General features: G+C 41.7%; 1 protein-coding gene across 1 annotated transcript; it reads right to left on the reverse strand.

The window, feature by feature from the left end:
* Window positions 1-6,084: 6,084 nt before the first annotated feature.
* cyp27b1 (cytochrome P450, family 27, subfamily B, polypeptide 1) lies at window positions 6,085-20,576 on the reverse strand (the record flags this gene model as incomplete). The annotated part of the gene is made up of 9 exons (XM_084062718.1): window positions 6,085-6,220; window positions 7,582-7,788; window positions 10,137-10,218; window positions 11,851-12,017; window positions 12,783-12,946; window positions 13,419-13,619; window positions 15,153-15,343; window positions 17,944-18,134; window positions 20,355-20,576. The coding sequence occupies 9 exons, from the start codon at window positions 20,574-20,576 to the stop codon at window positions 6,107-6,109; spliced, it is 1,539 nt and encodes a 512-aa protein (XP_083918844.1). The 3' UTR covers window positions 6,085-6,106.
* Window positions 20,577-27,847: the final 7,271 nt, after the last annotated feature.

The following is a 27,847-nucleotide window of genomic DNA, read 5'->3' on the forward strand; positions in this document are numbered from 1 at the left end:
AAGAGGCAAAACCATTTGAAAATAGCCGATCTACAAGCTCGTAGCTTGTAGCTCGGCTATTTTCACAATATGTATCTGTGGAACCGAGTCAAACTAAATGTAAATGCCTCAACTCCTACAATTCCAAGTGCTTGTCAGGGTGGAGGAGGGAGGGGGTCCCCAGTTCAAATATGATTATTTAAGGGGGTTTCAGGGGGGCTGAAAAGGTTGAGAACCATTGCGTTTAGGACTTATGGTTCTCAAGTTTTTTATTTTTTTTATCTCAAGGACCCCCATAACTCAGAGAGTATACAAATGGAACCCGAATGGATCCATTCTGTATGGTTCCATTCGGCTCCATTTGTACGCTGTCAGAGTTACAGACCTGTAAGGGTCCATTTGGTTCTATTTGTATGCTCTCCGTTAGGACTTAAGGGGTGTTTGAGGGTTGAAAACCCTAACATATTAACACTGACTACCCCCTAAACATTGAAAACCCTAACAGTACAGGACCCCCTACATGTATTTCACTGCGGGACCCAAATCTGAAAAAGATGTTGAAGAGTTGTGTTGTTAAAAAATGTTCAACCTTATTCCAAAATGTTCAAAAATGTCCTATTTCTGAGATGTGAAAAAAGAGACCGAGGCAGCTCCTTTCTAATCTCAGTTAAAATAATAATAAGCTTATTATCAAAGACTCTGGAGGAGAAAAAAAAAGTAATAAGCTACATTTGACAAAGTATGCAGCGTTGATTCTAATACGCTGTATGAAATAATTTTTGCCAATATGACATTTATCAAAACTTTTTTGGTTTTGTAAAGAAAAATGAAGCTGTTTTTTTTTTCATTTTTACGTTCATATCATATTATGGGGGGGGGGGGATTACAATAAATGTTCGAGCTGCTCTTTTTCTCATCCCACTGCCATGATAACAATGTAATTTACCTTATTTCTGTCAGAGGAATAACAACCGTTATCTCCCAGATCTGAGTAACGGTCATGCACCAAACATTGAAATAAATAATAAATGAATAAGCATTTCAAGGACATTATGGATGATGAGTCTGACACATCTACCGAAAGTACATCTTTTGTCATGTATGTATCAGAGGAAAATGATATATTTTTTTGTTCACTAGTTTAGCCAGTAATTCTCAAACATTTTCACGTAAAGTACAGACCCCCAAATTGATTGAATGTACTGGGAAAAAAAAGTGGCCTGTGTGGTGGCCAATCCTATGTACTGTAAATGGTAAATGGTGCATTTATGTACAGTAGCGCTTCTATCCGAAGCGCTTTACATTGATTGTGCCATTAACCCATTCACACACACATTCATTCATACACCGATGGCGGAGGAAACCATGCAAGGCACCAACCTGCTCATCGGGAGCTTGACGCGTTTGGAGCTTGTAGATCTGCTACTTTTGCTATTTTTGAATTTGAATCCTGAAAAGTAATGTTGGTGGACATACCGTATGAGGTTTCCACCTGACATATGCTATTCCCCTTGGCTTTTTTTTTGGTACATTTCCCATACAAAATATTTCCGACGTCTCTGTTAACACAAAGTACATTCAATCTGTTTCAAATAACAGTACTGCAATCTGTTTGTAAAATATGAATCCCCTGATGTTTTATTTTGTATTTTTTTGGCCTATATAATAAGACACGGTTCAAGTTGAATATTTCCAGTGATCTGTTCTTCTGACTTTGCCTTCAACTTTATCAAGTGGTGAAGGATTGATTCTCTGCCTTTTGTTCAGCCAACATCTCAGCCAAACAAATCCATAATTGATTATTTGATAACGATGATCGATTAATAATAGATCCCTATCTTGGGCATGTCATTAGAGGTGAAAAGTTTGAAAGAAATGTAAAAAAAAACAAAAAACATTTGCAATAGTGAGAATAGCCCATCTACAAGCTCACAACGTGCCATGATGCAACACGCTTGAGACCAATACTATGTGCGACGCAAAAATTAAGTGGTTAATCAATTCATTGTTATACAAAAGATCTAGCAAAAATGCACTTTTCGATTCATCGATTCATCGGAAAGTAATCGATAGAATAATCGCAAGAAGAAAATAATCGATACTTGCAGCTCTATTTCAGTGACATTTCAGGACGCTAGTTGGACATTGCTTGGACGACAGTTCAAAATCTGGATTCCACTCTGACCTTTACACCTAGTTAAGGCCGCACATTGACTTTATTTTCCTTTTCTTCTTTATTTTATGAGGGGTTTTTTTGGGGGGAGGGGGTATACAGACATTAATGTTAAAAAAATGACTGTTGGGACTGTGGGACATGTTTATAATAGTCACACTGTCTCCTCATAAAGGCAACATATGAATGTTTCCAGGGTTTTGTATTTGAACTTGACTTTTTGTACCTCTCTAAGGCTGATGTTTCCCACCCATCTTACACATGATAACATCACCATGAACAATACGGAACATGATGGATTATCGTGTTTCCTATGAGATGAAATGTGAAATACATTCAATTCCAGTGGGTGGCCAAAGTACAAAAAGCTAATAAAGTTTATTAACAGAAATACAAGGTGTCACAATATCGTGTTATACCGTGAAATCTTAGAAACATTTATTTTGTTGTTAAAGGTAGGGTTACTCTATAGCAATATAGAGTGTTTGTTCAGTAACAGGAGTCTCCCCGTCTCTCCAGCTCTTTAATAAACACAAAATAAATGTTCCGGTAGGTGTCAAAATCTCAGCCAATCAGGAGGAAGTACCAAATTTGTGTTCCAGTTCCAATTTTGCCTGCTCATTTCTTAGTGTCATCACATAAAATTGGAAATTAAACTAAAACAAAAATGCATTTTCTGTTTTATAAAGAGCTGGAGAGACAAGGAGACTCCTAATACTGAACAAACACTCTATAGCAATGAGTACTATCAGAATATAGAGCTATTTAACACTTATTTTAACCAAAGAAAATCACTTACCCTACCTTTAACTAAATGGTTGTTTAGTGTTTTTCTTCAGGTTCAGACTACTAACAGAATCTATGTTACAGGTACGTTTTTTTTTATTATTCCAGACTTCATGGGCCAGCTGGGTTCATCACCCCCCCTGTTGAGCTGAGCATCAGGGAGTCTGCACTTTAATCCTTTAAGACCGGGAACGCATCTGTGTCATTTTAAGATTTCTTTGGCTATATAAAAATAGCAGATATACAAGCTCACAGCGCGGCACCAAGTGCCGCGCTATGAGCTTGTAGATCTGCAATTTTTTTAATCGTGAAAATGTGTGCAAATGTCTTCTAAATCCTAACATTTTTTTCCACCCAAACTTTTTTAAATTGTATTTTTGACTTATGTTGCTGTATTAGCAATGGGTTTTAAACTTTTTTCATGTCAAGGACCCCCAAAATAATATGTATTTGTCCGCGGACCCCCTCCCATTTAAAACTATTTTTTTCCAGGGACCCCCAGAAGCAAAGATTTGAGCAAAAAAATTTATATAAAAGATTTGCACAAATTTTCAAGATTGTTCTAAAAATAGCCAAAGAAATCTTAAAATGACACGCAAGCGTTCCCTTCCCGGCCTTAAAGGGTTAATTCCATTTACTTGAAATGATTACAACAGCGATTCTCCAAACTACAAATCAATGTGGGGGTCCTTGACTTGACAAAGTCTGAGAAGCACTTTAAATACGGTACTTTTCCCACCACTAGGTGTTTGCAAATGATTGACCCACTACACCCCCAGTGCCCTGTGGCACACTGTCCTCATGGTCAGGTTGCACTGGAGCCACGAGGGACGATGCCTGATTCTAAGAAAAAGGCCCGTCTAGTGTCTACTACATGTTTAAATATTAGTCCATCGGCCACAGGTTACCGCTTGCACAGTGGTTCTCAACCTGTGGCTTGGGGACCCTGAGGGGGGTCCGCAGAAGATTTTTTGGAGGGTTCCCATGCAGGAGCCAGTTGCACCACCTCACACTAAGTTCAAACTTAGCCTATACAGTAGTTATAGCTTAGGCGGCCTTTAAAAAAGCCTTTTAAGCCAGAACTATAGGCTAAGTATGATAACTTGATGTGCAACATTGTTTTCTCATTTAACAAACTACCAACATGCAGTATAAGTGTGTCTGCATGTTTCTAAATGTTAATGCAATTTGACGACTTTTAAGACCATTTTTAATACCTCTAAAATAAAATAAAATAGAAAAAAACAACAAAGACCATTGCTGCGTCCAAGGTAATCAACAAACTATACTCCAAAACAAAATGTTTAAACATTGGCCAAATTGACAAATATCAGTGGAAAAACTTGTGAAAATAGCCGATCTACATGCTTGTAGATCTGCTACTTTCACAATGGAAGCGACTCAAACTAAAGAACCAATGACCTAGAAGAAAAACCAAGCTGATGCTGGGAAAACAGCTGCTACGCAGAAATTAAATTTCATAATCTTGTTGGAAAGGAAACTGTCTTTAATGGGGGGAAGCGCACAATACAGTACATTCGTACAAAATGACAACTTGATAATAACACTGATGTAAACTTTTACGTTTCAAAATATTGTCAACAAATAGGAAATGGACAAAGCCTGAGGCCTTCTGATGACATTGTACAGTAACCGTTTCAAATGTAGTTGAATTTTCTTTTTTTAATAAATACACAATTCTTAGAGGGAAGTCCAATATTATGTTTACAAAATGTATTTGTAATATTAGGCATCAGTTTCTAGATACTATAAAATGCAACATTAGATATAAATAAATACAGTGATTTTGCATTGCACCATAAACATTTAAATATAAGAAAAGCCTGAGTTTAGAATAACATATTTCGGGGGGTTTTGAACAGTGGCACCATCATGCTTTTCCTAAACAGGAATAGTTTTCAACAGCTGCCATTCTTTGTGGAGATTTAAAAAACAACTCATAACATAACATTTTACGCACCTTTCAAAAACAACGGCATTACCGCACGCACAGTATAGCGTAAAAAGGGCTTATTACGCCGTTGCGCGCCAGCAATGGCGTGCGCTGAAAATAGACGATCTACAAGCTCCCAACGCGTTGAATGGCCATTCGAAATTCTGAGTTATGACCTGAGTATGACCTGAGTAGGTAACACGTTTAAAATCATTTCTTAACACCTTTATAAGACTAAGATACATTTGAGTCGCCTTGTCTATAGGATATGAAATGAGATACTACTGTACATTATGCAGACTTTAGGAAACAGACTTTACATGTACTGTATCCTATTCTGGGAAATAATGGGTTCAAGGTTGAACATTCGCAGAATGCTAATACTGCTAATATCCAGAGTATTATTTCTTATAAACAAAAACAAAACTACTATGATATGAATGTTCTCTAAACTGCATCCAAACCTATGGCTATGTTCAGACGTTTGGCCCATATCAGAGTTTTTGGCCCGTATCTAGATTTACAGCATATCAAGTCTGAACAGCGAAAAGATAGAAAACACATGGAAACTGATTTATTGCTAATCAGATTTGAACCAAATTCTTAGGAATTCCTTGAAAGGATTTCTATGAGACGATTAAAATGTGATTTCTTAAAGATGTGTCTCAGTCGGTCAAGGACAACTTGGACACTCAAGCCTGATTTATACTTCGACTCGCGGCGGTTCCTCTCGCCAAAAAATCTAACATAAGCATTAACTCATGCCCTATGCTGACTTACTCAAAGTGACCCTGTTGCATTGTGGGAATGGCTAAATGTCTGCTCAGTAATCCGCTTCTCAACCTTTTTTTTTTTTTACCTCCCTGAAGCCTATTTTATGCTACGTCGCACGACAGTGTCGCCGCGCGCCTAAAATAGCAGATTAGACGTCAACGTACATTCTCCTTTACATACATTTCATGACTACAAGACAAGTCGTCAGGTATGGAGGGAGGGAGGGAGGGAGGGGGCTTTGGGCCTTCGCTGAGCTGCCAGATGAAGGTCTGCCGCCCGTTCCAGGGTGATCCACAGCGGGTAGGAAGGTCTGGCCCACCACACAGGTCCTGCATGCGATCACCTGACCTTCTAGTCCTCTGTCTGCTGCCGAGGAGACATCCAGTAGATGTTCTCATTGGCTTGTCACGTGACCCTGCTGTCTGTCTGTCTGTCTGAGGTCAGTGTTCAACAAACTGCAGGTTGATGACACTCTCAGGAACCAGAAGTGTCCGTGTCATGGGCTTCACGGCGTTCCCTTCGGGGTCCGGCTTCACTTCGAACTCTGTCACGATCTGAAGAGAAAAGAAAAAATAATCACATCACACTTCAATTTCAAATTTTGTTTTTACTCCTTTATTGTTGCTCGGCCGATAAGACAATAGGTTGATTTGTTCAATTAACTGTTGCACCCCCCTTACTACTACTACTACTACTACTATTTATTATAGTAATAATTATCAATAATAAAATAAAGGAAACAGATTAAGTCCAATAAACTCCCATCACACCTACAGATGTGCCACTTCAAAACTTCACACGTTACTGTTCTTTCCCTGAAAGTCCCCTGAAAATGCATTTTTTTCCTCCCTTTTCTGCCCTTAAAATGCACTGTTTTGCCCCTGAAAAGAAGTTGTCACTACACACCCCCGTTTTTCCCTTCAACAGACATCCATATACATGAGAACAAAAGAATGTGTGTTTAAGAAGGTGTCAGACTCATTATGAGGCGAAAGGTGATTTGACCAGTTGCTCAAATTAATTAGCATCATAAAAGCAGTGATCATCAAAATAATTCAGCATTTTAAATGCCCTTCTTTGTCCCTCTTATTGCCCTGGGAATCCCCTGAAAATTTACTGTCTTGGCGATGGCAGGACATGTGAAGTTTTGAAGTGGCACATCTGTAAGACAGACAGCCTCTGTGGATAGCTTTAAAGCACAACTCGAGACCTATTTCTTCACTCTTGCTTTTAGTTGATTTTTAAATCTCTGTGTTGTACTGTAATTCATGTCCTCACTGTTTTAGCCCAATTCACTGCCTTTTTTGCTTTTATTTTAATGTTGTTTTAAGCTTTTGTTTTTCTTTTTTTGCTTTAGTTGTACTTTTTCTGTAATTGTATTCTTGCTCTGTAAAGCAGTGGTTCTCAAACTTTTTCATGTCAAGGACCCCCATATTGACACTGATTAGCCCGCTGACCCCCAGTTGAAAAGATTTACCAGGGACCCCCCATAACAGATTTTTACGGCTCTAGCAGTGATTCTCAACCATTTTAATTTCAAGGACCCCCAATTTGACATGCATTAGAGGCTACGGGACCCCCATTTAATGACATTTCTATCTCTGGGACCCCAATTTATATTGTAAAAATCAATGTTAATTTAACTCTGAGAGTGTACAAATGGAACCAAATGGACCTAACGGGTCCATTTGGTTCCATTTGTACACTCTCAGAGTTACAGACCCATAAGGGTCCATTTGGTTCCTAACTACCATTTAGCTGGGGACCCCCTGGAACTCCCTCAAGGACCCCTGGGGGTCCCCGGACCCCACTTTGAGAACCAACGCTGTAAAGCCCTTTGAGCTGCATTTCATGTCATGAAATGTGCTACATAAATAAAGTGTATTATTATTATTAGTAGTAGTAGTCCACTCACCCTGGCGATGGCGAGGTAAAGCTCCAGCTCGGCGATGCGTCGTCCGATGCAGCTGCGTTTCCCCACGCCGAACGGTACGGAGGCGTAGGGGTGATGTGACCCTTGACCCTGCTCTCTGTTCAGCCAGCGCTGCGGCTGGAACTCGTCTGGGTTTGGAAACACCGAGGCATCGCGGGAGGTGGCGAAGTGGCATAACGTGATCAGAGTCTGCAATAAATAAAATGTGTTATACTGTTAGTTAGTAACAGTGTTATACTGTGTTATACTGTTAGTTAGCGCGTCATCAGCGCCCATACCCTAGGTGGGGTTGGCGAAAGGGCCTACTCTGTGTGGAGTTTGCATGTTCTCCCCGTGTCTCCCAGGGTAGTTAATACCCTCACAAAAACATGTAGTAATCCTGGTCACTAAACTCCTCCCCCATGACAGCCGGGGCGCCTGATGGAGGGGAAAGGAACTGGTTGGAATAACGTGTTCCTTCCACGCGCTACGTCCAACCAGGGAAACTCCCTCCTGTCAGGTGACAAGAAGGTCAGTTGGCTCTCATGCATTGAAGGAGGCATGAGCTCCCCCCTGGCCTCCCTAGGCTGGTGAGGGGAGTGTAGTGCCCAGGATCACTTAGAAAATTGGCACCGTGTGAAAAATAAGGGTTACACAAATCGTGGGATAAAAAAAAAAAAAAAAAAAAAAAAAAAGTATTGAAAAAGGAACCATTGACATTTCCAATGCAATGCAGTAAACAATGTGGATGGATGGAGACTTACTATGGGGGGGGGGGGGGGGAGGTACATTATAGTAAAGAAAACTAGCTAATAGCTGATCTACAGTACAAGCTCACGTTCAAAACGTGATTTGCTTGTCATTTGACCCACCCCCCACCTCTGACTGTCATTGGACGGTATACTTTTTGTATATCGAAGATATCCTAGGCTCACATTTCAACACCAAACCAAGGGGGGGGGGCGGTCCACTCAGGGAGTGGGCGGGGTCTATGGTTTTGGGAACCAGGCTAACTGTACTGTACTTCCTGGGCAGGGGACCAAGTTATACAGTAGGTTCTGAGAAGCTTATCTGAATCTTTACCTGAAACCCATCCAGAAACCTGTGAAACACACGTTTCACAGCATGGCACGGGTTCCCTTCATTCTTGTTAGTCTAAAATAGGCCCAATACTACTTATGCAATCTACTTTTCCAAAGGGCAGTGGGACGTCCAGCCCACGCATAGTCATTCTTTCCCAGGTAGCAAAATGAACTTTATACGTTAAAAGCTGCCATCCGGAACTCAACGCATCTGTGTCACTTTTTGATTTGAGCCAAAAAGCATTAATTTACACTTTGGCTATTAAAAAATAGCAGATCTACAAGCTCGTAGCGCGGCACCGAGTGCCGCGCTACGAGCTTGTAGATCTGCCATTTTTGAAAAATCGTGAAAATGCGTGCAAATCTTTGAATATATATTTATTGTTTTAAAGCAAACATTTTTAACTCAAATCTTTGCTTCTGGGGGGTCACTGGAACAAAATATTTTGAGATGGGGGTCCGCGGCCAAATTCATATCATTTTGGGGGTCCTTGACATGAAAGCATTTGAGAACCACTGATATAGAAACATACGTTATTCAGAAAACTGTTCGGATTTGGAAGACATTAGCTAAGAATCGGCCTCAGGTCTTAATGGGTTAAATTATTACGCACATTAGCCACTTTTTTAATGCACTTTATTCTACTTTTATGCTCTAATTCTCTATCTATCATTTAACTGCATTGCTGGGCCCGCACAATTAAGAATTTCACATGTTACTTGTAACGTGACAATAGAGTTTGATTCCATTCTGTGTGTTAATACAGATATAAATAGCACACCTTCTCTTCCATTGAGACATTTAGAACCTGGTGTGGGGTACGGTAGGTCACCCACTGGTTGACAAGTAGTACTGCCTGAACCTCATGAGTGTAATATCTTCCCAAGCCAAGCAGGGATTAGCCTCTTGGATGAACAGTGGATATTATGTAGGTCATTAGAATCCCGGCCGGGTATAGGACATAAAGGATTCAGATGTGCAGCTTTAATAGACATATAAACCAGTGGTTCTCAAACTTTTTCATGTCAAGGACCCCCTAATTGACACTTATTACCCCGCGGACCCCCATTTGAAAAGATAAGCCAGGGACCCCCATAAGAGAAGGTTTTTACGGCTCTCTAGCAGTGATTCTCAACCATTTTAATTTCAAGGACCCCCAGTTTGACATGCATTAGGCTACGGACCCCCATTTAATGGCATTTATACCTCTGGGACCCCAATTCACATTGTAAAACCAATGTTAATTTAACTCTGAGAGTGTACAAATGGAACCAAATGGACCCGTTAGGGTCCATTTGGTTCCATTTGTACACTCTCAGAGTTATAGACCCATAAGGGTCCATTTGGTTCCTGTCCATCATATAGCTGGGGACCCCCTGGAACCCCCTCAAGTACCCCTGGGGGTCCCCGGACCCCACTTTGAGAACCAATGATATAAACCACCAGTAAGAGGTATACAAATCAAATACACTCACATTTTTAGGAATATTATAGCCTCCAACTTGGATGTCTTTTTCTGTAATGACTCTGGCGTTGGCTGGGATGACAGGGTACAATCTGAGAAAGCAAAGCAAAACAATGTAAGTGTGACTGTTGTGCAATAAAGAACCAATCATTATAAAGAACATAATGCATTTACGCTGAATTCACACCAACAGCGAGCGCTAATATTCCGTTTCTGCGTTCGGAGAAAGCTGTGTGGTTCCGTGCAATGTCAATGAAATAAATTTGAGGAAAGTTACAGCTGCACTACGTAACTTTCCTCTTCTACCCCGGATTTGAACCTGGTTTCCAGCGCAAGTTCTTAGATTTTGCTGTCTGCTTGCTCAGGGGATAAATTGGATCTTGACCATCAGGTCAAAATTCGTGTCAGATCCTGTGTCTGTATAGGTGAGATACGATCTAAATGTCTCAATAGAATGTCTCAATTTACAACCACCCCAAGGATTTTGTTTTTTTACATTAACCACTTGAACCCTAGAATTCCTTTTCTGAGGGGAACATTAGCCGAAAATAGCAGATCTACAAGCTCTCAACGCCTCGCGCTGCGAGGCGTTGAGAGCTTGTAGATCGGCTATTTTTGGCAAAGAGGCTGTAGAGGGAAAAAAGAGCAGACTAAGTTAAAAAAAAAAACTTTAATCTGAAAACACCATTTTATACAATATAGAGTAGGGGGTCCCTGCTTCATCTCTCTCTCAGCTAGGGGGTCTGTTTTCAATAGAATGTCTCAATTTACAACCACCCCAATTGTGTAAGTTATATTGTATTAACATACTCTACCATACAGATTGGACAAAATTACATTTTATTCATAAAACAAAAGTTACATAGTGCTGCTTTCAACTTTTTTGTTTCCGCTTTGCGGCGAGACAAAGCTGGATCTGAACAAAGCATGGACTATAGGTGTTTTCTTTCTTTTTTTGCTTCTTTATTGGTCGTTAGGGAGTAAACTGTCCTCATGAAAATGAACATTATACAACAGGTAGTTCCGACCAAGCAATCTGATTGGTTGAAATAGCTATCTAGCCGTGCTTCAAACCAGCATGATAGCACGGGCCGAATCACATTAATAAATCACTCCGCACTGCAGTCCGCACCTGATTAGACCATATATGGCACAGCTGTGCTGTGACGTCACGCTGTCCCACGGTAGGAAAACAAACAGACAGTAGCCTGACCCACCGGTGAACAAACAGCTATGCAAAATGGACTATGTATGCGAAAATAGACGATCTACAAGTTCACAACACGTCGCCATCGCGACGCGTTGTCAGCTTGTTAGATCAGCTATTTTGGCCACGTGACACGGTCGTACGACGGAGCATATTACTGGAATCAGCTGTGTTGATGAGACGGTGCCTCAGAGCGCTGCTACAGGGACTATTTAATGTCTCTCAGTCAAATAAACTCTTAGCTTTACAGGGAAACGGATAATAGCGAAACATTTTCATTATGAATTGCCCCACAATATGAATACATTTGGATGTGTTTTGTTGGTAACTGTTGTATAATCGCAATATTACACGAGAGGGTGTGCTTTACCTACATTATTGGCACTTCAGTGATGCTTGCGGAACTCGGCTCCGCCTCGTTCCTGACCGCATCACCGGCGTGCCAATAATGACGGTAAAGCACACCCTCTCGTGTAATATTGCTTAACTATAATCCATGGAGTTATAATGTATATACCTGAGCACTTCCTTGACGGTGGCTTTCATGAGAGGCATGCGGGCCACATCCGCTGCGTCGGCCACGCGTCGGCCCTCCAGTACGGTCAGAACCTCTTTACGAAGAGAGGCCTGGATGTCGGGGTGTCGGGAGAGCTCGTACAACGTCCAGGAGAGAGTGCTGGAGATCTGAGCACACACACACACACACCAGTGTTAATTTTGTTGACTGAGACTAAGACCAAAAGACTAAGATTTTGATATTTAGTGTACTAAGACTAGACTAAGACAATTTCAGATGACTAAATAGAACTAAAACTAAATGGTGTGTTATTCAAAAGACTAAATCAGAATTTGCCGTCAAAATTAACACTGACATGAGGCCAATTTGAATAATTTGGTAATCCATTGGCCTACTCGCTGCATGCATGAAAGGTTTGGTGCAAGCAGGGGCGTCACGGCCATTCAATGTGTGTACGCCGCGACACCCTCACTCACATAGATCCGTGATTTCATACCCCGCACTTTTTGAAAAAAAAAGAAGAAAAAAAAAGAATAATATATATATATTTCTATGATAATAAATCGGTAAAATCAGGCAAAAATAAGAATGAAATAACCTAACCCTAACCCTAAAACCAAAATAAAGTAATCAATACACGAAAAAAATAAAAAAATAAATCTGCCCAAAAAACGCAAAATTTTTAAAATAAAAAATGTGTTTACATTTGACAGTTAGAAATGTTTTTCACGATTTTTCAAAAATAGCAGATCTACAAGCTCATAGCGCGGCACTCGGTGCCGCGCTATGAGCTTGTAGATCTGCTATTTTTGAATAGCCAAAGTGTAAAATAAGGGGTATCGTCCACCGAAAGTCCACCCCCCCCCCCACCTTCTGAGAGCCTGTGGCGTTCCTGTGCAAGCGGATTGAATGAATGATAAGTGATGTCTTACAGTGTCCACCCCGGCCAGGAGAAGCTCCGTCACGTTGCTGTACACCGTCTTCATGGGCAGCCCCGTCTGGGACAGGAAGTAGGTCAGATACCGTCCCTCCACCTTCTCTCCGCGGGCCATCTTCTCCGCTTCCTCCTTCAGACGCCGGTCAATGTGACCTTTACCTTTAAAGGAGGACAGGGGTCAAAGGTCACAGGTCAGCATGAGAGTTGAAGGAACTGTTGAAGGAAGCTGTGGTCCAGGGACCCCCACTTTTAGGTGGTCAGTCCCAAGCAAAATTAGGGACATTTGAAACACTTTATCCCTATGGTATACACTTCAGTCTCCAATGGGTACTCTATCCCAAGGGTCCGCTTAAGAGGAGTCTTTGTAGTAATGCATCTACACTACATTTATTACACAGTAAAATTGTTGTTCATTTAACACTGAGAGTATAAGAATGAGAGTGTAGGAAATTGACCCGTAAGGGTGTATCAAAATCATATCTGATATATCAAAACAATCTAATCAATAATCAATGGAATAATCGCGAGAAGATTATCAATAGTTGCAGCCCTAATTTAAATGAAGTAAAACAATCTCTATGATTGATCATCAGGTATGATTGATTGATCGATCGGGTGCGTCTCAACTCACCAAACTCAAACATGTAGTCCCAGCACTCACAGAAGGTGTTCCAGGGCTTGGGGAACAGCTGGTGGAGCCAGCGGGGCATGGCCATGGTGAGGAGCGTCATCACAAACATGGTGTTAATGGACTGGATGAAACGCTCCGTCTCTGGAGGAACCACCGGGTCCAGGCAGCCCACTCTGGACTCAAACAACACCGAGGAGATCCCTGCAACACACACACATGGGACATTAGGGTTTTATGTATCGCATAGGACCCCCCAAGGGTTTGGTACAGATGTGCCACTTCAAAACTTCACACGTTACTGTTCTTTCCCTGAAAGTGCCCTGAAAATGCATTTTTTTCCTCCCTGTTCTGAGCTTAAAAATGCACTGTTTTGCCCCTGAAAAGAAGTTGTCACTACACACCCCCGTTTTTCCCTTCAACAGACATCCATATACATGAGAACAAAAGAAAATTTTAAATGCCCTTCTTTGTCCCTCTTATTGCCCTGGGAATCCCCTGAAAATTTACTGTCTTGCCGATGGCAGGACATTTGAAGTTTTGAAATGGCACATCTGTATGCATTAAGCGGCCACAGACCCCCATAACTCTGAGAATGTACAAATGGAACACGATTTATTATTGTTATTGTTTTTACGTTGATGTAGCACAGTATTGAGAACCATAACACGCTTGCATTTCGCTTGTATCTGTACCTGTACCTGAGTAGTGGCAAATAAACCTTCTCGATCTTGATCTTGAAATACTAAATTAAACCACTTTGTGCAAACCCTGTATAGCTTCCCTATTCTGGGGGAAAATATTCGCAAGAGATTTGGAGGGGACCTAGCAGTGGCGTGCACAGACATTTTGAGGGGCAGGTGCTCAAGTAAATTATACTTTTTTTTGGTTTACTTGTTCTGCTCTTTTTTCCCCTCTACACCTATACCTCTTTGCCAAAAATAGCCAATCTACAAGCCCACAACGCCTCGCAGCGCGAGGCGTTGTGGGCTTGTAGATCTGCTATTTTTGGCTAAAGTTCTCCTCAGGGATGCTAGGTTTCGAGTGGTTATGGTAAAAAAAGAAAAATCATATCACATAAAGATTTGGCGGACCCCCTGTAGTAACTCTGAGGACCCCCTAGGGGTCCCAGGACCCCTTTTTTTCAAAAGGGCACTTCTGGTCAAGAGGGCAAAGGGCAGGTGCTCTAGCTCCACCTAGAGTCTATCTGTGCACGTCCCTGGGACCTAGTACAGAGTCCTGGCGGGGACCCTGCTCAACTAAGTGTATGTATGGGGCTAGATTAAGCAGTTAATAGATCACGTGCCGCCTTACCCCGGCCCTTATCCCTAAACTTATTAGCCATTTATTACTATTTCTAAAAAAAACATTTTTAAATAGTTTGACTAGCCGATCTACATCGACACGTTGTGAGCTTGTAGATTAGCTATTTGAACTATTTTAAAATGTTTTTTCAAAATAGTAAAAAATGGCAAAGAAGTTTAGGGATAAGCGGTAAGAAGATAGGACCCCATGTGCTGTTGTATTTATCGGTTCCCTAGGTGCAGGATATGCTGTCTGTCAACTACACGATTTCACCTTGATAAAACGGATTCAGTGACTTGAAGAAAGCGAGTGTTATATTGCTTAAGATAAGGAAATAGGCCTACTGTACTATGAACAGATAATTAAGCTAAATCTCTGCTCATCATCAAATCCACTGAACATACATGAACAGTATAGAAAATCTAATCTTACCCTCCAGGCCAAAGAGGTAGAACTCGCTGGCGACATCGCTGACCAGGCCCTGGTGCTGTCGGCGGAGACGCAGTTTGGCGATGAGGTCGCTGACCACGCCGTTCAGGGTCTTGTCGTACGCTTCGACCGCCTTCGGCCGCAACATGTGCTTCCCCAGGAGACTTCGTACCGTCTGCCATTCCTCCCCTTCACTGAGGAGGGAGAAGATCACGCTTTTAAACCCAAGACCTGGAACGCATCTGTGTCACTTTTTCATTTGAGCTAAAAAGCATTATTTTACACTTTGGGCTATTCAAAAATAGCAGATCTACAAGCTCGTAGCGCGGCACCGAGTGCCACGCTATGAGCTTGTAGATCTGCTATTTTTGAAAAATCAAGAAAATTTGTGCAAATCTTTGAATATTTATTCTTTTAAAGCAAACATTTTTATCTCAAATCTTTGCTTCTGGGGGGTCCCTGGAACAAACTATTTTGAAATGGGGGTCGGCGGCCAAATACACATCATTTTGGGGGTCCTTGACATGAAAACTTTGAGCACCACTGATATAGAAACATACGTGTTTCAGAATACTGTTGGGATTTAGAAGACATTTGTAGAATCGGCTTCAGGTCTTAATTAATAGTTAAATATACAATGTTTTCAGATGGGAAAGTGTATTGGATATAGCTCATTTATAATCACTCAGGCAGTAGATTGACTGTACATATATCTGTATTCCCACCGTGCAGGTGGCTGACACCGTCCTGTATATAATATCAACCTAACATCATCCACTGTCGATAGTCTGAACATATATCGTTGTTGTCGGGCAGAAATCTCTTATCTCCATATTTTAACTTTTTGTGTTTTTTCGTAAATCAACACCCTACTTGATCATACTACAGCGTCACACAAAAGCATAAAAAGTAGCAGATCTACAAGCTCGTAGATCTTGTAGATCTTGTAGATCTGCTACTTTTGCTGTTTTTGAATTTGAATACTGAAAAGCTACAGTGTTTTGAACATATGAGGTTTTCCACCCGACAGAGATGATACACAGTATGATAGATGTGGTAGATGTGTATGCCCATATTACTAGTAATACATTGTACATGATACTTATCCCTGTATTCATATCTATTAACCATTTAAACCCCAGCATCGGTATTGTGGGGAAAGCTTTCGCTGAAAATAGCAGATCTACAAGTGGCGGTCGCATTGTAAGCTTGTATATCTGCAATTTTCAGCGACAGAAAAGATACTAGTATTGAGCCTAGTGGCGTGCACAGACATTTTGAGGGGCAGGTGCTCAAGTAAATTATACTTTTTTTTGTTAACTTGGTCTGCTCTTTTTTCCCTCTACACCTATACCTCTTTGCCAAAAATAGCCGATCTACAAGCCCACAACGCCTCGCAGCGCGAGGCGTTGTGGGCTTGTAGATCTGCTATTTTTGGCTAAAGTTCTCCTCAGAAAAGGGATACTAGGTTTCGAGTGGTTATGGTAAAAAGAAAAATCCTATCACATAAAGATTTGGCGGACATCCTGTAGTAACTCTGAGGACCCCCTGTTGAAGACCCCTGCTGTGCCCTTTTTTCAAAAGGGCACTTCTGGTCAAGAGGGCAAAGGGCAGGTGCTGTAGCACCACCTAGAGTCTATCTGTGCACGTCCCTGATTGAGCCCTGAGGGACTCCGGTTACCCATATGGGGTTTAAACTTTAAGTGGTTAATAGTTTGTATACATTACGCTAGTCTTGTCAGTCAAAGTGCAGATGACCCCGGGCCATTCTTTTTATACAGTCTTTTATTTTCTAAATGTTATCTTTTTTTTCCCATTATTGTAATCTTACAACTTTCTTTTGTATCACAGAACTGGCTCCTGTGCCGCTGCCATGACACCCGGCTTTCCCTGGGGATCAATAAAGGTTTATCTTCTATGAATATTTATTTAGTGCAGCAGATAAACAGCCGGAGCAAACACCACTATGAAGATACACTATCATTAACCTTTATATTGTTTCTTACTTAATATTGATTTAGTGCAGTGGTTCTCAAACATGGTCATGCCAGCAGGGACCCCCAGATTGATGTATATATTTGGCGGACCCCTGTGTGTAAAAATATTTTGTGCCAGGGAGGGAGGGACCCCCCATAAGAGAGGTTTTGTGTTCAAAAAGTTCAAAATCATTCAAAATATTTTGGAACAAGCTTGTAGATCTGCAGTGTTTTGTTTGGGGTCCCCACATGATTTTCTTTTCTTTTTTTGGAGGGGGGGGGGGGGGTCCCAGGTGACAGTAAAGTGACAATTTAAATGTTTAATACATAAGAAAAGAAAAGAAAAGAAATGAAATGAGAAAGACCATTACTAACTGCATCACAAGTAATCAACAATCTATACAATAAAAACTGGTCAAACATTGGCCAAATTGTCAAATAATATAAGACAGAGGTAAAAATTGTGAAGGCGTTGAGAGCTTGTAGATCTGCTATTTTCACAATGATTATCTGTGGAACCGAGTCAAACAAAATGAAATGCCTCAACTTCTACAATTCCTTGTCAGTGCTTGTCAGGGTGGGGGGGTCCCAAGTTCAAATATGATTATTTTGGGGGGTCGCCAGTTCAAATATGATTATTTTGGGGGGTCCCAAGTTCAAATATGATTATTTTGGGGGGTCCCCAGTTGGTTCACATATGATTTCTTTGGGGGGGTCGTGGCCTGAAAAGGCTAAGAACCACTGATTTAGTGCACCATCCATGAGCGTATTTATAGATCTGCAGTGTTTCCTGATGAATGAAGCGTTATTAGACTCACGAGGTTAAGAGTCCATAGTGGTGTCCTCTGTCCTTGCGGTAGTCCTTCCAGGAGGACAGGTCAGACCTCATGGGGGTCTGTCCCTCCTGTCTCAGGACCTGCTCTATGAGGGCCGGCTCTGCCACATGCACCGTGAGGATGGGGCCGAAGCTGGCCTTCCACATGGGCCCGTACCTCTTCAGTCCTTCTAGCTGGAAAACACAGGGGAAAGAGGATTCTGCTTGAAAAACACTGTATGAGTAGGTGATGAGATGACCTATAGCCCAGGGGTCTTCTTCAACAGGGGGTCCGGGGATCCCTAGGGGGTCCTCAGAGTTACTACAGGGGGGCCGCCAAATGTTTGTGTGATAGGATTTTTTTTTTACATTAACCACTTGAACCCTAGCATTCATATTCTGAGGAGTACTTTAGCCGAAAATAGCCGATCTACAAGCTACGAGCTTGTATATCGGCTATTTTCGGCGAAGAGGTTTGGTGTAGAGGGGAAAAAGAACAGACTAAGTACAGAGTGAGAGGTCAAGTTAACTAAGTATTGATGGTTTAAGTGCTTAATGTCTGAAAATACACATTAACACAACACTGATGACAGTGCTGTCAAACAAGTCTATGAAGCTATCTATGAAATCTATGGAAAAGTGAAATCTGCAACACAATTCTATATACAATATAGTGGGGGGTCCCTGTTTCATCTCTCTCTCTCAGCTAAGGGGTCCTTGGCCTAGGCTTTCATACGTAGCTAATATAGCCAATATGATTTGGTGTAAAAAAATAATAATAATAGGCATCAATATTTTGTCTGGTGAACTTGAGTCTCTCCCTATAATCCTTGCATGCATTTTGCAGCCGTAATTTAAAAAGGACATCTTTAGATTGGGTTATTTTCAAAGCCAATAGGCTGGGGTTCCATATTCCTCGCTCTCAGTTAACCCATTAAGACCTGGAACTGTGTCATTTTTAGATTTGAGCTAAAAAGCATTATTTTACACTTTGGGCGGTGCCGCGCTACGAGCTTGTAGATCTGCTATTTTTGAAAAATCGTGAAAATGTGTGCAAATCTTTGAATATATATATTTTTAAAGCGAACATTTTTAACTCAAATCGTTGCCTCTGGGGGTCCCTGGAACAAAATATTTTGATGGGGGTCTGCGGCCAAATACATATAATTTTGGGGATCCTTGACATGAAAAAGACTGAGCACCACTGATATAGAAACATACGTTTTTCAGAAAACTGTTGAGATTTAGGAGACATGTAGAATCGGCTTCAGGTCTCAATGGCATGGGTTAACCAAATGCAGGCAACATTATTTCTGTAACTACAGGTTATTATTATATTATAATTTCATTAAACTGTCTGTGAACTTTTTTTGATTGATTGAATACTTTATTAGTCAGAAATGTTTAAACAGCAAGTGGTGCTACAGTCATTAGGCTAAAAGGATAACACAAAAGGGTCCTGGGGACTTGTTTCCATTGTGGTCCTATGTATTCAATTCATCAACTTAGCATAATACATTTGTCATCGACAAATACAAACACTATGAACAAAGGAGAAAAGGGAAAAACATCTGCTCCTTTCTATAGGAATTTACATTTATCCCCTTGTTTTTTCAGGCCAGTTTTGAAAGAAACCAGTGATTTATATCCTTAAATGGATGGTGTCAGTGTAGCCTTGGATCAAGACTATTAGATGTATTTTATCAATTTTGACATTTGTATATCTATGCTAGTCTTGGCCTGCACCCCCCCAGTGCGTCCTGCACGTTCACCAGTAAAGCCCGTGCTTCTCCGTACATGTACAAGAAAAATGTACAAGGTGCTTACCCGGCTGCGCCAAATGTTAACTCACGCTTCGGAGTCTTTGTGCAACGTATTAGTCAGTATTTTTCAATAGATCAGTGTGTTAATCCCGTCTGTGGCCGAACGGCATTTTCTCTCCTCGTTTACTTCCTGTTTACATTGAGTGTAATTCCGGCGTTCACCGGACGCGCTGCCTCACTACCATCCATTGAGGGATATAGGGAACTTCCGACAGAATTGGCCACAGACAAGATTAAAACACGGATCTATTGAAATATACGGACTAATAAATTGCGCAAAGACGCCGGACCGCGAGGTAACATTTAGGGCAACCGGATAAGGACTTTATATATATATCTTTTGTACAGGTACGGAGAACTACGGGCATTACTGGTGACAGTGCAGGACGCACTGGGGGGGTGCAGCCAAGACTATCGTACATACGAAAGTAAAAGTCAGACTCGATAAAATACATCTATGAATCTTGATCCAAGGCTAGTGTCAGGGTCAGGATATTCCACATTTTGGTGGCTAGTGGCAGAGTGGACAGTAGAATGATCATTTCCCCATCTTTGTTCTAAATGTGGGCATAGTACTAGTAGCCTACTTTACCTGTAACTCGTGGAGTCGCGACAGTCCCCGCTTGGCAAACAGGTCCCACGCGAAGCTGACCACGGAGGGTCCTGGCATCTCGTCCAGGGTCTTGATCGTCGTGGCTGTGGTACTGGTGGTCGTCGGGTGGTCGCTGCTCCTCAGCAACGCGGACGCGCTCTCGGCCCACCTCTCCACCCAGACCGCGCTGCGTCCGGACACTTTGAGAGCTTGTTGCAGCATCCTACTGGTTCTACTGACTGAGATCATATAGGGTTCTGGTCCTACTTGGCTGAGATCAGAGGGTTCTGGTCCTCCTGACTGAGATCAGAGGGTTCTGGTCCTCCTGACTGAGATCATAGGGTCCTGGTCCTCCTGGCTGAGAGATCATAGGGTTCTGGACGACTGATTCTGGTCCTCCTGGCTGAGATGAGAGGATTCTGTTTCTCCTGGCTTCAGATCATAGGGTTCTGGACGAGAGCAGGGCTGTGGGATCCTGGTCTTCCTGTCTGAGGGGTTCTGGTAGGATCTCTGGTAGGATCTCTGGTAGGATCTCATTATTTCAGCAGAAAGCAGAGCCGTTGTATTTATAACGCGCGTCCCAGCACCACTACCCACAGCCCAGGGACAAAGCTGTTAAATTTCTTATTCTAGGGGCCAATCACGTGTGTTACGTGCCACGGGTCCCGCCCACTAAAACGGTCATTTGGAGGGTGTGTCCAATCAGAGGGCTGGGGGAGAGACCTACCCCGATTCACAGCACGTGGAGACGGAGGGTAAACAACAATGCTTTTTTTTTTCTTTTTTTATGTCACCACCAGTCTGCTTATCTCTTTCACCGACAAGCAGCACTTTGCTCTGCTTGCTATATAGGGATTAGGGACCTAAGGCGACCCCCCCTATACACACACACACACACACACACACACACACACACACACACACACACACACACACACACACACACACGCATGCACGCGCACAAACGCACACACACACACACACACACACACACACACACACACACACACACACACACACACACACACACACACACACACACACACACACACACACACTTACTAAATCTATTAGCCTTGGATCAATGTATGGATAGATGTATTTGAGTCTGACTTTTGCTTTCAGATATGAAAGCATTAGTCAGACTCATAAAATACATATATGATAGTTTTGACGCAAGGCTATAAATCTATTAAATATTCAACAGATATTCAACAGATTGGCAACTTAAATGGGGCAAATAAATAAATAGGCCTAGTAATACTAGAAACTAGATAATGTGCTCCTCGGAGCACAGGTCTCCGCCAGGTCAGGTAGGTAATTGTGGGCCAGCAATGTTCGGAATGCGCCAATCAGGATGGAATATGAAAAATCGGAGAGATCCATCTTGATCACTTGACTATGGAGATAATGTGTACCGATTTGCGTGATGTTTGGACAAAATTTGTAGGAGTAATATAAACAAAATGTTTAGCAAACATGGTGGCGCTATAATAGGGCAATGTTCAAAGGTTGGCATTTGTTCCTCAACGTAGTGTGAATGTGCGCGTGCAAAGTTTCACCACAATCGGACGCTGCATTCATAATTTGCGGCATTTTCTTCAAAACGGGCCCCTCCTGCAAAGTATAGGTGTCAATCTTATAGCCAATTAGGATGGAATATGAAAAATCAAACAGATCCGTCTTGATCATACAGTATGACTATAGAGATCATGTGTACCGATTTGCGTGAAATTTGGATAACATCTGAAGGAGTAATAGGCCTATCAAAAAAATGTTTTACATAAGTCGGCCTCCTGGTGGCGCTATAAAAGGCAGATGTGAAAAATGCAGGACAGAGGTTTTTCCTTGGCCTCTAGGGAGTGCGCATACAAAGTTTTACACAAATTGTTGCAGTTATAGGTAAAAACAAGAATCGGCCTGTTATAGCGCCACCATGAGGTTGATTTGAAAAATGTCAAAGTGGCATGTCTTCCTCGGCCTAGTGGGAATGTGCGTGCAATATGTCACGGAAATCGCACACTGTGTTCATGATTTGAGGCATTTTGTTCAAAACGGAGCACTCCTGCAAACTTTGGAAGCCAATCTTAGCCAATCAAGATGGAATACAAAAAATCTGAAAGACAATTTTAGTTTAATGACTATATAGAGATACTGTGTACCGATGTGCGTGATGTTTGGACAAAATCTGTGGGAGTACTGTGAAAAAATGTGGTTTGCAAAAAAATGGCCTCCTGGTGGTGCTATAACAGGCCCATGTGAAACATTTGGCATCCAGAGAGTGTGTGTGCTCAGTTTCACGTCAATCGGGCAAACGGTGCCGGAGATTAGCTGTCAGACAGACACCCCGGACGGACGGACGGACGGACGGACGGACGGACGGACGGACGGACAGGGTGCAAAACATAGTCTCTTCTACGCCTTCAGCCTGGCGTAGTCAATAATAGGCCACGTCAATAACTGAGCATCCTGAAATAGCCTACACCAGCGGTCCGGGGACCACCAGTGGTCCTTGAGGGGGTTCCAGGGGGTCCCCAGACAAATTAACAGTATAGGAACCAAATTGACCCATGTGCCTCTGTAACTCTGAGAGTGTACAAATGGAACCAAATGGATTTGGTTCCATTTGTACACTCTCAGAGTTAAATGAACACTGATGATGATACTACAGTGTAGATTGGGACCCCCGAGAAATCAAAATGGTTGAGTCCCTGGCATATTTTTTCAAATGGGGGGTCCCTGGGCTAATATGTGTCAATTTGGGGGTCCTTGACGCAAAAAAAGGTTGAAAACCACTGGCCTACACCCTTCTGTCCTGGAGGCAAACTAACATCTAGTGTATAGATTGGTGGGTAGAGTCCAAAGTTGAAGCAACAATCGTTCTTAATGGATAAGACACAGTTCACACAGAGGCTTATAAGTGTTTTATCAGTCATATCAATTTATTTTATCAGTTCTTGACAAATAAATGATGCTCCTCCCAGACACACCACTCCAGTGATTGTGGGTCATAACAAATTGATAATGGCTATTGCTCGTGAACTTGCGTGTTGTGCATACGATATATTGTATGTAATAATAATAAAATGTGATCAAACATATGGCTCACGTCTACCTCCAAGGTCAATATTGTATAGAACCTTTGTCTCAGTATATTTAATTGCTCCATGTCAACAAAATGTCAACAGCCAGGCCCAGCAGATGGGTTTCATATAAAAGAAGAATAGCACCTAGAAAAAAGATTTGCCCACAAACATAGGCAATATTTTTTTTTTCCACATCCAGTGGAATTTATTACCAATTCTTTGCTGACGCGGGGGTTTCCTGACAAGCGCTTCTAGCACTTTACCAGCGTTGCCAGATTGTGCGAGAGAAATAAGCAACCAGGTTTATGAAGACAAGCCCCAAACAAGCGACTAGGTCAACATGAGCACTTTAAACCTATATCCATCGGATACTTGAAAATAGCCGATCTACAAGCTCACAACCCGTCACATCTTGGGAATTTCTTTTGTGAATTTATAATAAAAAATAAATAAATCTGGTGCAGGGGTCCCTGGCACAAACATATTTTTAGATGGGGAGGGGTCCGTGGACAAATACATATTAACGCAGACCCCCAGCGAATGCTGGTCCACGGACCCAACTCTCTGCTGCATCGTCGTCGTGGACCCCCAGCGAATGCTTCGCTAACGTTGTTAGCACCAAGAGGTAACCGAGTACATCCCGTAGGCGTAGCCTGGGAGGCCGTAACCGCGACAATAGACCCTGTGGCCGTACATGCATACGCGCGTGGCCGCGCATGCGCAGTAACAAAGCAAAAAAAACGCTTGAATCTGTGAGAAGTGGAAAAAAAGGTGTTCCAGAGTGTCTTCACGTGGTAATGATCATTGCCCGAGTGCAAGTTCAGATCAATTGCTGAAACCACTGTGGAGAAAAACCTGTTCAGACAGACAGACTCAGGTCTCCTTGACATGAAAATGTTTGAAAACCACTGGTTTAAACTTAATATAATTAGGAAGCAAAACCCAAAATAAGCAACTCATTTTAGAAACAAGCCCCCCAAAAACAGCAACCCGCAACTACCAATAAATAAGTAACTTTACAGAAAAACAAGCCCAAAGTCGCTTATAATAAGCAGACATGGCAACACTGCACTTTACGCACAGAGAGAGAGAGAGAGAGAGAGAGAGAGAGAGAGAGAGAGAGAGAGAGAGAGAGAGAGAGAGAGAGAGAGAGAGAGAGAGAGAGATACAATCCTGACCTGGTTTCATTTGAACTAGAATCTGTCCCACTCCAGCACAATGTGTGCAGAAACACATGCTGTGAAGTAATAACCTCGGGCTACACTTGGAATGTACTCTGACATTTTGCTCATACAATTCATGATATATAACAGCCTTTATTCAAAAAATCTCTCAGTCTACATGTCTATAGGCCTACGGGCTGCACGCACGCACGCACACACACGTGTGCGTGTGTGTGTGTGTGTGTGTGTGTGTGTGTGTGTGTGTGTGTGTGTGTGTGTGTGTGTGTGTGTGTGTAAAATTGAATGAACAATTTATTGATTTGACATTTCAGCGCAGGTGCTCTTGATTCGCCCGAAAACACACTCGTCCTGGGTCAAATCCGGCGACCTCGGGAACGGTCGCCATCAGCTAATCCTAAACATAACCTCAGTAAAACTATGCCTAAACCTAACCTTATGCCTAAACGTAACCTCAGAAAAACTATGGCTTAACAAAACCTTATTCCTAAACGTAACCTCAGTAAAACTATGTCTAAACCGAACCGTATGCCTAAACGTAACCTCAGTAAAACTATGCCTAAACCTAACCTTATTCCTAAACGTAACCTCAGTAAAACTATGGCTTAACAAAACCTTATTCCTAAACGTAACCTCAGTAAAACTATGTCTAAACCTAACCTTACGCCTAAACGTAACCTCAGTAAAACTATGTCTAAACCTAACCTTATTCCTAAACATAACCTCAGTAAAACTATGCCTAAACCTAACCTTATTCCTAAACGTAACCTCAGTAAAACTATGTCTAAACCTAACCTTATTCCTAAACGTAACCTTAGAAAAACTATGGCTTAACATAACCTTATTCCTAAACGTAACCTCAGTAAAACTATGTCTAAACCTAACCTTATTCCTCAACGTAACCTCAGTAAAACTATGTCTAAACCTAACCGTATTAATGTAACCTCAGTAAAAAATATTCCTAAACCTAACCTTGACATCATCGATGGGGAATCCAAGCTAATAAAAACGGCAGGCTTTCTATTCCTGGAAAGCTAGTATGCTATAATGGAAGTCGTCGTTCTTGCGTTAGATAAAATAAAACATTTGAAATCTTGTTAAAAACAAAAAACAACCTGCCTATTAACGATGATGTCACTGGTAGGCGGGTTTCTGAACTGTCCACAGCCCTCCTCTGAGACACAGAGGAGGAGACACAGAAAAAATGGTACCATTTTATCATGAGCATTAATAGTGAGAACCAATTATATGAAGATAGGTCGAAAATGGGTGAAGTCATCCTTTAATGTAAATGACAGATTAATGATCAGCTTGGTTGGTTTTGATCTCCCTTTAACAATGTGGTAACCTTGTGTTAAATAAACTGTATTGTAATTTGATGCTGATACAGAATATGGCTGATATTATAGTTTTAAGTTGTTGTATTTGATGATGGTGATAATTTCCTATGGATGTGGCTAATGGGTACGTGAACAATTGTGTGTAACCGCCATTTATTCTTTTATCCCTGCATATTGAGTGTGAGTTATCCTACATATTATACACGGGCAACTGGCGGCCCGGGGGCCACATGCGGCCCCCACCTTTGGCCCGCAGGTTAATATCGTAATACTGATATATTATTGATTTCAGCTGTTGCAATTGCAAACATGACCCGCTCTAATTACTTCAGTCTATAGTAGCTTAATGACTCGTATTACAATTCTATTGTCTTTTTGATGTCCAATGTATTTATATTTAAGTTCATAAAGTTAACATAACTAAATGCATTTGAAATGAAAATGTTACTTTTCAGGATTCCAATTCAAAAATAGCACCAAAAAAAATCTGGATTCCAATTCAAAAATAGCAAAAATAGCAGATATACAAGGTCAAAACGCGTCGCGCTGCGACGCGTTTTGACCTTGTAGATCTGCTATTTTTGCTACTTTTGTGTGACATAGAAAGGCGAAAAAAAGTTAAAATACGGAGAGACAGTAGGTTATATGCAATGTGGCCTTCTGGAGTGAGTGTGGAATTATAGTGGCCCTCTCCATCATCACAGTTTCCCACCGCTGCTACACATATGCTGTGGCATATTGTAGAGTTATGTGGTTTGAGCGGTAGGATTGTTTGCAGTTACGTGAGGAGTATTGTATGTGTTTACCATTGTAGCCTACTATATTGTGTATCTCCTTTTGTCTCCCTCCCTCCTTTAGAACCACACATACACACACACACATGTGATTGTGCTCTGTGCTGTGCTGCCTTTAACAAAGACCTTTGTGCAACAACACCTCATCCTGTCTCCATGTGAATTCTTGCCGATTCCCTGTGGCCAATGCTACCATCCTATACCCGCCTAAATAGGCCTATACAGTCCTTATACCCTCTCAAACTCTCTCTCTCTCTGTGTGTGTGTGTGTGTGTGTGTGTGTGTGTGTGTGTGTGTGTGTGTGTGTGTGTGTGTGTGTGTGTGTGTGTGTGTGTGTGTGTGTGTGTGTGTGTGTGTGTGTGTGTGTGTGTGTGTGTGCGTGTGCGTGTGTGTGTGTGTGTGTGAAGTGTCCGTGTATTAATTGTTTGGATTTCAGAATATTTGTGCAAAGGAAATATGTAAATGAAATACATCAATCAACTTAATCTTGGTTTCTTCCAAAAACATGAGTTATTAACTAGTGTCCAAAAAATAATTGAGTGAGATAGAGTGAGATATCTACGTCACTCTAGTGGGAGTGACTTCGGTACTCTATTGCGTTTGCTCACAAAGTGGGTCCTTGAGTGAGTCCTTGAGGGAGTTCCAGGGGGTCCCTAGCTAAATGATAGATAGTTCGTCAACCCATAATTGACCCTTATGGGTCTGTAACTCTGAGAGTGTACAAATGGAACCAATTGGATCCTAACGGGTCCAATTGGTTCCATTTGTACACTCTCAGAGTTAAATTAACATTGATTTTACAATATAAATTGGGATAGAAATGCTATTAAATGGGGGTCCCTAGCCTCTAACTCTAACGCATGTCAAACTGGGGGTCCTTGAAATGAAAAATGGTTGAGAATCACTGCTAGAGTAGTAAATTCAAATGGGGGCGTCCGCGGGCTAATAAGCGTCAATTTGGGGGTCCTTGACATGAAAAAGTTTGAGAACCACTACTCTATTGAATCTTGCGTTCTAGGCCGATACCCACAATAACACTCTCCGACCTACTTATTGACTTACTTTGGACTTCTGGGTATTCATTCATAAGTG

This window comes from Gymnoscopelus microlampas (genome assembly GCF_963454915.1).
Source record: "Gymnoscopelus microlampas genome assembly, chromosome: 7".
NCBI classification, from domain to species: domain Eukaryota; kingdom Metazoa; phylum Chordata; class Actinopteri; order Myctophiformes; family Myctophidae; genus Gymnoscopelus; species Gymnoscopelus microlampas.